Source organism: Pollachius pollachius (genome assembly GCF_949987615.1).
Source record: "Pollachius pollachius genome assembly, chromosome: 2".
In the NCBI taxonomy this organism is placed as follows: Eukaryota; Metazoa; Chordata; class Actinopteri; order Gadiformes; family Gadidae; genus Pollachius; species Pollachius pollachius.
The window spans coordinates 42,391,458-42,402,709 of NC_136935.1; the positions used below are offsets into that span (position 1 = coordinate 42,391,458).

General features: G+C 46.5%; 1 protein-coding gene across 1 annotated transcript in view; it reads right to left on the reverse strand.

The window, feature by feature from the left end:
* Positions 1 to 1,117: 1,117 nt before the first annotated feature.
* Positions 1,118 to 11,252, reverse strand: part of LOC307071847 (protein tweety homolog 3-like) — a 22,561-nt gene continuing 12,426 nt past the window's right edge. The window contains exons 6-15 of the mRNA XM_079730956.1: positions 10,975 to 11,070; positions 10,760 to 10,832; positions 10,465 to 10,540; positions 9,569 to 9,624; positions 8,568 to 8,660; positions 8,161 to 8,253; positions 7,290 to 7,426; positions 4,858 to 5,031; positions 4,067 to 4,142; positions 1,118 to 1,650 (exon numbers count right to left, since the gene is read on the reverse strand). Coding sequence (XP_079587082.1) covers positions 1,516 to 1,650; positions 4,067 to 4,142; positions 4,858 to 5,031; positions 7,290 to 7,426; positions 8,161 to 8,253; positions 8,568 to 8,660; positions 9,569 to 9,624; positions 10,465 to 10,540; positions 10,760 to 10,832; positions 10,975 to 11,070 — 1,009 coding nt within the window. The 3' untranslated portion in view covers positions 1,118 to 1,515. The remainder of the gene's footprint in view (positions 1,651 to 4,066; positions 4,143 to 4,857; positions 5,032 to 7,289; positions 7,427 to 8,160; positions 8,254 to 8,567; positions 8,661 to 9,568; positions 9,625 to 10,464; positions 10,541 to 10,759; positions 10,833 to 10,974; positions 11,071 to 11,252) is intronic.

Below are 11,252 nucleotides of genomic sequence, written 5' to 3' on the forward strand. Positions count from 1 at the left end.
TTATACTTGAGGACATACATTGTAAATCAATCCAAAAAAATAGTTATTAGTAAGTAGTTTTTTCTTCTTCTTTTCGCCTTCCGGTTCCTTCTCCTTGAGACTTGATTGGCAGAGTGAGCACCGACTCTGGGAACACGTTGGACACCACGTTTCACCAGCCATGTCCCGTTTCTGATCATCTTCTTCTTTGTCTCATGGGTCCCTTCAACTCTGCTCTTATTTACATGGAGGAGAAAAATTGTCTCATCCAGAAATGCGTTATCCCCCTCTTCGTCGCTCTCCCTTTTTTTGATTCTTTCGTCGAGGCAGTAGCAGAGAGGCGAACATCCGGTGACCCTCGTTATTCAGAGTTATTTGGCACAGGTTGAGGACATCGACGTCTCTTTCCGTCCCGCCTCGGTGTCTTCCAGGCGCCCACATAATGAATCATTCCCAACAGAGATCCATTTGAAAAGCGCTTGCAAGGACACACAAGAGTCCTGGCTCGTACTACAACAACAACAAAGCAAAACCTCCTTCCACCTGCTTATGCACAACTTAACCAATGAGAATAATAAAATACAAAATTAGAGCTGCATCACAGACGTGCGACAGCTCCGTATTCAAGTCATTAATTTTGGGTTAAAACAATACTGTTCATCTACAGAGGAAGGTAACCCCACAAGTGTCTGCCGTCCCAGATACCAGCTGTTAGCTATATCGTTAGAATGGCTTTTCTGATTCACTTGTTCTTATCTCTATACAAATAGTTTCTGAGTGCATGTATGAGTGTGTGCGTGTGTATGTGTTTTGACATGAGAAAGGTACAGCAACAATTCTATGACACACTAAGCACACCACCATGTTAAACCAGAAAGGACTTGGGTCTGTTTGCCCAATGAAAACAGAATGAATTGCTCATTCAGTATTTACAGCTATGTACAGATTGTTTGTGTGTGTGTTTGTGTGTAAGGGGGGAGGGGGGGGTTGTTATTGTGCAAGTGGTTATGTGTCCCACTTCTCAGGAATGTGGACAGTGTGAATTAAGGGGGATCTGTATGTATGTTTGTGTGTGTGTGTGTGTGTGTGTGTGTGTGTGTGGGGGGGGGGGGGGGGGGGGGGGGGGGGGGAGACGTTGAAGAAAATGTGTGGAATCTCCACTAGGGGGCAGTGTACTAGAACCATGGAGAGGGCTTTAAAGGAGTTGTTATGCAAAGGAATGCATTAATGTGGTAAATGTAGTCTTGGAGGCGTGATACAGGTTATTGATGAGGAGGTTGGGTACTTCCTCTTCTTTTGATTGGGTGAGATATGAGCTCATTAAAAGTGCACTGTATGCCGAGGCGCTGAGTTGGTGAGTCCTGCTTGATGGGGGTTACATGTTCCTCTGTTTGGGGAGGGAGGGGAGGGCCCCCCCCCCCCCATTCTGTCTGACTGAGGCATTGGAATGGAGAGGAGGAGGAGGAGGAGGAGGAGGAGGAGGAGGAGGAGGAGGTGGAGGATGAGATGGAGGCGGCGGTGGTGTGGCGTCGCCCTCTAGTGGACGGAGGACTGGGGTCGTGCGGTGGCGTGGGGCCGGCTGGCCGGGTCCAGTTGGTCGTTGGGGACGGACCGCCGGTTCTGCTCGGGCCTGCTGGTGGCCAGGTACTTGGCCCTCATACTTGAGGTGTACTGGATGGAGTGACAGACACAGGGGCGGGGTTAGAAGGGTGGAGAGGAAGGAAGAGAGGACAGGAAGAAACCATTTTGAAACTGGGCAGGAGTGCCGGATCATAACTTGACACATAAGAAACGCAATAGTTACTTAGAATAAAACAATTAAAATGTGCGGACGCAAATTATAAGAGAGAAAAGTTTCAGAATTTAAGAATTACAAAATGAATCTTAAAAAATGGTTCCATGTTCTCAAAGCTATGAGAATGGCTTTGTGCAAAGAGAAACATATGCAGACGGACAGATTGATCTATTTTGATAGATAAATAGATAGACACAAACACAGACAGGCAGGCAGACGGACGGGACAGAGAGCGACGGACAGACAGGCGCAACAACGTGTGAAGCACACAGAGACAAACAGGTGGAGTAGAAATACTTTCACCGGTCATTTGGACAGCCAGGGGGGGTTGAGTAAGACAATAACTACATGACAGCTGATTAGATCGGATTAGAATAGTATTATTATCACATCTACATGAGGAGTTGTGGTTTTGGTTTGGCTTGGTCAGTGGTTTGTAGTTAGTGCTCCAGTTCTGATGTAGAAGGTGGAGTTAGGAGGAGTTAGTGGTGCTCTCTAGTGTGAGGAGTTAGCGAGTTACAAGGACAGAACCCTGAGGTCGCTTCAGGGACAAGATGGCCTCCGGTCATCAGAGATGAAGGACAGCTGTGCTGGGGCACAGTATGGCCACAGACAGACAGAGGTCGTGGTGGGGGATGGGGGAGGGGGGGTGGGAATAGGCTGGTGGTTCCCGTGCACAGTACTGTCTTAATGACGACGTCATCGATGGTGAAGGTGGTGAGGGGCCACAGGTAGACAGGGGACACATGCACCTTGAGTAGAGAAATGCACACATAGACACACTATGGGGACGGGGGAGGGGGGAGAGGGGGAGAGGACACCGAGCTAGAAGCACAGGGTGCTGCCGTGTGTCGTGGAGCCAGAACAACTCTACGTCTGCTATATCGGAACTATTTTCTATCGATTTGTATTAATAGATATATATATTTTTTTGCTGAAGGGGAGAGAAGTACCGAAGACGGGTGACTAATGTTGCAGCGAGCATCGTTTCAGAGCTTAGTTATGGTTCCATGTTGACGCAACGCAAGGGATTTACGGACCCATTACGTCCTTGCGGACCCCCCTTGCGCTTACTGCAAGGGCCTGACGTGCGCCTCCCACAAATTGTGACCATGTGTCGAGGTGACGCAGCAGCAAGAGCTGTGAATGGTCCGCTAACGTATACCTGACGCAGAACCATAACAGGTACACGACTGCGTCAAAGCGACTGCATGGTCTTTGCTTTGCGTCAACGTGGAACCATAACTAAGCCTTTAGATGTCACTTGACCGTAGATACTGATCTGATTTATTATTATGCCTGTGACATAAAAATATGACTAGACATTGTCTGCCTTTAACGCTGCCTGTTGTACGTGCGGTATATGTTAAGGTGCTGTCATAGACAACAGATTACAATTCACAGTATGGCGGTATATCACAAAATTAAATGAAATATTTAAAAACGCTGCCATTCATGGACAACCCCTTCACATATCCAGACTAGTGATTCAGGATGAAAAGTACATTCTTTCCTCCATCTTCTTCAAATGTAAAGTGGTGGTACACTGCTGTTCTATTCATATCGGTTTACTTTTTCCTAGTTAGCATAAGTGTAAGGACTATTTGAAGAAAGGAATTGTAAAAGTTTCAGGCACATCAAAAGTAGTCTTGGAAATTAGAATGCCGAATGGCGGGTCATATTGCTTTTGCAACATGTATTATCACAATGTTATATTTTATCTCTATTCTCCAGCCCTTATTATTCCGGCTGTTGTTTTATAAATGGAATATTCTCAAGCCCTCCTTCCATCATAGTGACCAGGGAACAACGGGACCACCCAGAGCCTCTCTTCATATCAGAAATAGAGACATCTCAAAATTGGAGATAAATGTGATGACACAGTATTATCAAAGAAATCCAACTCCTCTCTCGGTGCAAGTGCAAGTTCCGCTGTTCTAATGTCTACCTCTCATATTGCTGTTGTCCCAGGCTGCCAAAATGACCTCTATGAAGACATTCCACAATACCCCCCTTTTCTCTCAGATGAGCAGCGTGCAGTGGTGCAGGTAGGAAGAGCAGACCAATACGTTCCAATAGCCACACTAGCCTGGTACCGGCCATCACATTATACACACACACAACGTTTCTGTGCTTTATGGGGACCCCGCGGTCCTCATGACACAGAAATGGCGCAGCCAAAACCAAAAGGGTTTGGCCTCCCCCCCCGAGGTGTTCAATCAGATCGTCCGTAGTGTGGGTATTGGAATACGGCGGAGGTAGGAGAGGGAGAACTAGAAAGTGTGCACTTACAGAGGGCGGAGGGGACTCTCTGCCAATCAGAGGGGTGTTCTCACACCGAGGGTTCTGAAAGTTTGCATTCTGGCTCCTGCGTTGTAGAATAAGAGGTTAACTGACAGGCGTCGCCAGAGGTTCAACTGTGGCCCGGGTCCCTGTATCTGAGCATGCGCCATCTTTAACTAACTGCCCAACGTTATAGATCTATGTTATACAAGTCAGATCAGGAATGGTCATTTAAAGAGCAATGTCACGGCGATGACTTAACTTTGGTCTTACATGCATCCTTATGTTTGATCCTTACGTACAGAAAATACGTTTTGACCGGACTATAGGCTAGTCACAGTCGATCAGTTCATTTTACACTATGGGTATTGTTTGTTTACATTATCAGTGGGTATTTCTTGATGGAACTAAATCGAATAGCAATTTGTCTTTTAAACATTTGGTATTCCAAACATACTAACAACACTCTATTATCCAGAGTGTTGCTGTTCTACCAGATGTTTGTGCCAACTAGCTCAAGCCTTTCTTCAACCTTCGTTCCCAACATTATCGGTTGTGCCAAGGCTTATGTATCGACATGCCATATTAACAGTTAAGGGAATTCTAACAAGGGGTGTCTAGCTACAAGGTGTCTATCTAACATTAAGAGTGCCAACAGATATGAGAGCCAGGGGTCTAGCTAGCCGCTATCTGTTCCTCTATGTCAAGCAGAGAATTTCTGCAGTGCTGGTTAGCTTCTTATAGCAGGCGGTGTGTCCTCCGAGCTACCCCTAGCTAGCTAGCCGTAGGTGCTAACTCACATGTACTCAGTGACGGGGGCATTGCTGACAGTGTGCGCCGTAGCGGGCAGGCTAGCTTCGCTACCATAGCTCGAGCCACAGCTGTAGAGGCTGGGCATGTGAACTCGGTACAGGTTATCGTGCGCGCCGCTGCGCGAGGCGCCCGACTCGTCCTCGCCATCCTCCTCCTCCGTCCTTGGGGGTTGGGTCGGGTCGAAGGGGGGGCCGGGGTGAGGGTGGGCGCGGCGAGTGGGGGGGGGGGGGGGGGGGGGGGTGAGAAGAGGGGGGAGAGAGGGAGGGACAATCCAAGAGAGACAACAAGAGTTTAGGTGGTTTGGAAGGGAGGTTAGGAGAGGAGGAGGAGGGGAACACTGGTAAGACTTAAGCGCCTTTAGCGCCAGCGCCGCTGACTGGGAAAGACATTTGTAACATCTTGTGTCCGGGAGGCCCCTGAAGCAGAGTCAAGCTGTGAGGCCCGACAGTGGCCCACACAACGACACCATGCGGGTTCATAGCAAACATACAGACGTTTGAGGAGGATCCAGAATCAATAAGAAATGGTGTACTTTTTATTTTTACATTTCAGTGCTAATTATTGGATTGGGAAGATAGTGAGTATAGACCAACATTCATTTATTTGCCAAATTCACTTAAAATGTGCCAGGCCATGCATTACTGGGGGAAAGAAAAAGTCAAAGGAAAGAAAATCATATAAAAAGTAGGAAATAATAAAACATTGGCTGGGCTAACCATTTTCGTTGACAAAATGGTCAAAAATATGAAACAGTCAGCAACATAAGATAATGAGGTATTAGATAAGTGTGCTGATTTGGAAGTTGGATATCTGGCTACGAAATATATACTGAAATTTTCATCCATTAGATGATGTTTGATATACCCTTTACTTGATCGAAAACCAACGGTTGTTTCTTCCTAGTAATAAACATTGTCCAACATTTGTATAATATAGTCCAAGATTTTTTTTGTTGTTGATTAAATTAGATTAGATACAACTTTATTAATGCCCCACAGGATAAATGTTATTTGTTTTTTATAATTTAGTTTAAAATCATTCCTAATTTAACTGTCATTTCACACCTGTTAACCCCTCAAGATAGCTAACAGAGAAAGGGCATCTAACCCTGTAATGTTAAAACCAGGCGGCGGGAATAGGGCAGTGCCCCAGTGAGCCACAAGGGGGTGCTAAATAACAAGTCTAACCAAGCCTGGAACGGCATACAGCGTGTCCTTTGTCTACATGTAGTAAACACAATACAACAACCCTCTTCAAGACTAGGGGGGCTGCTTGTATTAATGCAGCAAGAGTGTCATTATGGTCTGTTTGAATTCTTGGTGAGAGGCATACAGTGATACTACTGCTTACTCCCACTAATCAAAGACCTATCTAAGCTGTGGTTCATACCAAGTGTCTTCCACTGGTGCATTCCAACCACTGACGCTGTATTACATGCTATTTAGACCTGATGAATCTAACAGCTATTTTATCCAAAAGGCAGAGAAAGCGAGGATAACATTATCATCTTAGTTACTCATCTACTGTAGACATCGAGTCTGTGTCACTGGTGCTAGAACTAGAGCTGTAGGAAAACACATTCTCACCAATTGCTGAAGCCCAATGTATTTCCAAATCAGGACAGGGAGGGGAGGGGGAGGAGGGGATGGGGAAAGGAGGGAAGGAGGGAGGGAAGGGAAAGAGGGGAGTGACGTGGGGAGAATGAAAAACAGGGGGAGTTTTGGTACATTTTAGAGATGCTCAGAGACAAGATGGCAGAGACAGTTTTGAAATAGTGTCACAAACAAATAAAGACAAACAAAAACAGAAACAACAACATCACAAACATGTAGTGAAAAGGGAACCGAGACAAATAAATATGCAGCCAGGGGTGGCAAACCGGACGGATGGTTGGAGAAGGGGACACAACGGCTCAAAGGTAAACACACAAAAATGGTGACATGCACTGATTCTAAACGAGGTCGCTCTATTGGGCTATCTCCTGTCTGTTTCTGACCAGCAGGATAAGGGGGGGAGGGGGCAGCAGCAGGTCAGTCAGGTAAAGTCAAAGCACAGAGCAGAAAGGAGTCAGAGGAACCAATTGCGGGTGATCCAGCACCGCAGGAACCACAGGAAGAAAACACATGAATCATGAACGTTCAATCACTTGCACTTGCATTGCATTCTTGATAACGGTTGTGAAAGGGTAAATGCGTGTGTGTATGTGTGTTTGTCTGTGTTTCTGCATGTATTGTGCGTGCTTGCCTGTGTGTGTGTGTGTGTGTGTGTGTGTGTGTGTGTGTGTGTGTGTGTGTGTGTGTGTGTGTGTGTGTGTGTGTGTGTGTGTGTGTGTGTGTGTGTGTGTGTGTGTGTGTGTGTGTGTGTGTGTGTGTGTGTGTGTGTGTGCGTGCGTGCGTGCGTGCCTGCGTGTGCGCCCTACCTCTTGCTCGGCCAGGTGTGAGGCACGCTGCAGACGATAGAGGAGAACATGAGGGCCGTGACGAAGGAGAAGAGCACCAGGTAGATAAGGCCCTCCACGCCGTCGTAGCACAGGCCCGTCAGAGCCTGGACATAGTCCTGGGGGAGGAGGAGACAGGGGGAGACCGGAGGAGACGTGAGACAGGAGGGGGGGATAGGAGAAGGAGGAGGAGACAGGGGGAGACCGGAGGAGACAGGAGACAGGAGGGGGGGATAGGAGAAGGAGGAGGAGACAGGGGGAGACCGGAGGAGACATGAGACAGGAGGGGCGGATGGGAGAAGGAGGAGGAGAGAGATGAGGAGACAGGAGGAGGAGAGAGGAGGAAAGAGGACAAGGAGGAGGAAGAGGAAGAGACAGTAGGAGAGATGAGGAGAGAGGAGGAGAGAGATGAGGAGATAGTAGGATGAGAGAGAAGGGCAGGAGGAGGAAAGAAGAGAAGGAGGAGGAAGATGAGAAGGAGGAGGGATATGAGAGTGGAGGAGAGAGGAGTAGCAGGATGAGGAGACAGGAGGAGGAGAAAGGATGAGGAGACAGGAAGAGGGGGAGAAGGACAGAGGAGGAGGAGAGATGAATTGGAGGAGATGAGTAGGAGCAGAGATGGGAGTGGGAGGAAGAGGAGGACAGGATAGGATAATGGGACAGCAGCAGGGTAGGAGAGGGAAGGAAGATGAGGAGAATTGAGAAGGCAGAGGAGAGGATAAGAGAGGAGACAACAAGATGTCAACAACAAGTCAAATCTTTAAAAAAAAAATTATATTACTCATCATTGTATGATCATCAGTTGATAAAACCACACGTAGACACAAACACACACACTCACTCTCTGACTCACCATGTGTAGGCTGCGGCAGTCAACATGAGCTGTAAGCTGATGCAGGCCCACTTCGGTGGAGTTTAACACGGACTGGATCTGTTCAAGGTTCCCCTATAGAGGCAGGTTGCGTACATAGATACATCACACATATGGCCGGTGATAGAACCCACTCAGTCAAGGTGTCCACACAGAGCTTATGCAAACGGCTACCGCAGTCACTGAGTTGATCAGTAACTAGGCAACAATGCTTTTGAAACGGTTTCTGTTGTGACAGGTTCACAAAGGCAAATGTAGAACATTTTCTGACGTAGGTGCTAGCTTTTCTACATTTGCCTTCATGTGATTGTACTGACGCACAGACCGACGCACAGACCAATGCACACACACACACACACACACACACACAGACAGACACACACACGGACCTTAGTGTTGGGGTAGTCACGGGTGGCAGATCTCAGTAGCTCAGCTACATCGTCCTGCATCTCTACCAGGGCTTTGTGGCTCCCAGACAGCCTCTGTAGACACACACACACACACACACACACACACACACACACACACACACACACACAAATGAAATCACTTGAAATGAAATAACATACTATTTATCATAATGAACAAGTAAGAAACACCTGATTCATTAGGAAATCAAACAACTATTTAAAAGGTGTATTTACACGATAAAAGCTGTTAGAATCGACCCAACACAGTGATTTTGACAAATGATCATTGGTAACATCACATAATTGTTGTGGTTGTTTCAGTGAAGACAGGGGAGACAATGGTTGAATTACCGAGACCAGTATTATGCTTTAGGGCTGTACTGGATGGTGAGGCAGTGGTGGTTTGAGTCTTAAGTTGCTTGTGTGTCTCCCAAATCCAATATAGCCAGAAGCAACTTAGAACACAGGCGCCATATTTAACGTTATTAAAGTTACTTGATAGAGTTAAAAGACTATATTCATACAGCGCTATGACCACAGATACCGCACAACTCTCTTCCTAACATACAGAAAGTCAGAGTGCTGCAAAGGCATTAGATGTCAATGGATCTATGCAATGCTCAAACGTTTTACACGCAAGTGCTGAGCTGTGGATGTACATGTTTGATTTTGTGAGGAAAATACATCGGTACCTAATGAAGTCCCTGAACATAATTGATTCCATCTCACACAACCCAACCTTGATTGACATGCATCATTATGTATGGATGCATTCATTCATGTGAACTCAGATTCATACGCCAGACCATTTCAGTTTAATATGAAATGCAATTCATTTTCTGGAAATGGTCTCGAAAGGACAGGGTTTTTAAAAAACAAGGAAGCGATGAATAATATATTCAAGCTAAACACAATGACACAAGGAAAGAAAATAGGTTTGGATGAAAGAAGGAATAGACGTGTTTGAATCCCCAACGTACCTGCTGGAACGGGTTCACCTGGCCAGGGCTGCACCGAAGATAATACTGCAGTATGTCTGGGGAAGGAAGTCAGTATTTGATAAATACAAATAATAGCATCAAATATTTGTTCACTGAGATGCATTAATGCATATGGAATGCATAAGCCAGTGCGTGAGTGTTTCAGTGTGTATGTGTGTGTGTTTAAATGTATGTGTGTTTGTAGGTGTACGTGTGCATGTGTGTGTGTGTGTATGTGTGTGTGTGTGTGTGTGAACATGTGTAGCATCTGGGCACTGCGGGAAAACCAGACAGAGCGGAAACGGAGGATAAACATCAGGATCCAAACTCATTAGACGAGCACAGGAGGGAATAGAGAGGAAGAGAAAAGGATCGCTTGACAAGGTGGCACGGATGAGGGAGCAAAAGAGGAAGAGAAGTAGAAGAAGAAAAAGCTAAAGAAAACCCAGAAGAAAGGAAAAACTGCTCTGAATGCTCTCCCTCTAGGACACACACACACACACAAGCGCAAGCACACAAACACACACACACAGGTAGGATAATGTCCGCAGGGGAGAAGAAGGCTGAAGCTGCATAAGGGCAGCAGTGAAACAGTAAGAGCTCTTTGAATATCAGTTACGTTCAAACCAGCGCCCTACACCCACACACACATGCATGCACACACACAAGCACACACACACACCCACGCAGACACGCACCAACGGATGCGCGCATGGGCGCACACTTCTTAGAATATAAGACAACTGTGTTGGGAAAATGGTGAAACTATATGATTGATTTCTCCAACTGGTATCCTTTCAACCATTTCTTATAAAGCATGAATATTAAACCGCGGGGCAGTGACTGGCCTCCACCTCCTCATCATCCTCTGCAATTGCTTCAGGTCAACAGCATACCTTGGTTAATAACAGAGTTCTCTTCCGTTGCCCTGGTGATGTAGGTATCCGGAGAAACGCAGAAATCACTGGCTGTCTGAGAGTGTGAACACATGACACATCAAACTAAAGAAACACCAATCGAAGGCACACACACACACACACACATAGACATACACACACACACACATACACAATAGATCACAGACACACACTCTAGCACGCACACACACACACACACACACACACATAACACCAAGCTGTGGGAAAAGATTACGTCATCCTAGAGACAAGGAGTTGCCATGGAAACACTCACTGCGGCGACAGCCAGCTCCATGCCAAGCGAGGCCCAGCTGATCACCAGAGTGAGGACGCCCAGCAGGCACACGCTGAAAGATAGACGCAACACACACATCATGACACATCTATGTAGAAAAACGTCCAAAAGGATCCAGAATTATACAATGCCCCATCACTCAAACCCCCTTAGCCAATCAAAACCGCTTAAACACATCACATGCGACAACCTACCCAATCAGAGTGCCTCTGGAGTTGCGGATCAGGCCGAAGAGCACCAGCAGACAGATGAGCACGTCAAACAGCAGCAACGTCAAATAGCCCAGCCATCTGTTAATTTTGAATCACATACACAGGAGATCAAACTAGAGTTTTCAAGACCATATATCCACAGCCAAACCTTGAAGCATCCTTGAGCAGAAAGGTCATCCCCGAACCTGGTCCTTAATTGCGTCTATCTGAAGTAGCTTGTGCAATAGTCAATTATGGAAATTGTAACAGTAAATTTTACT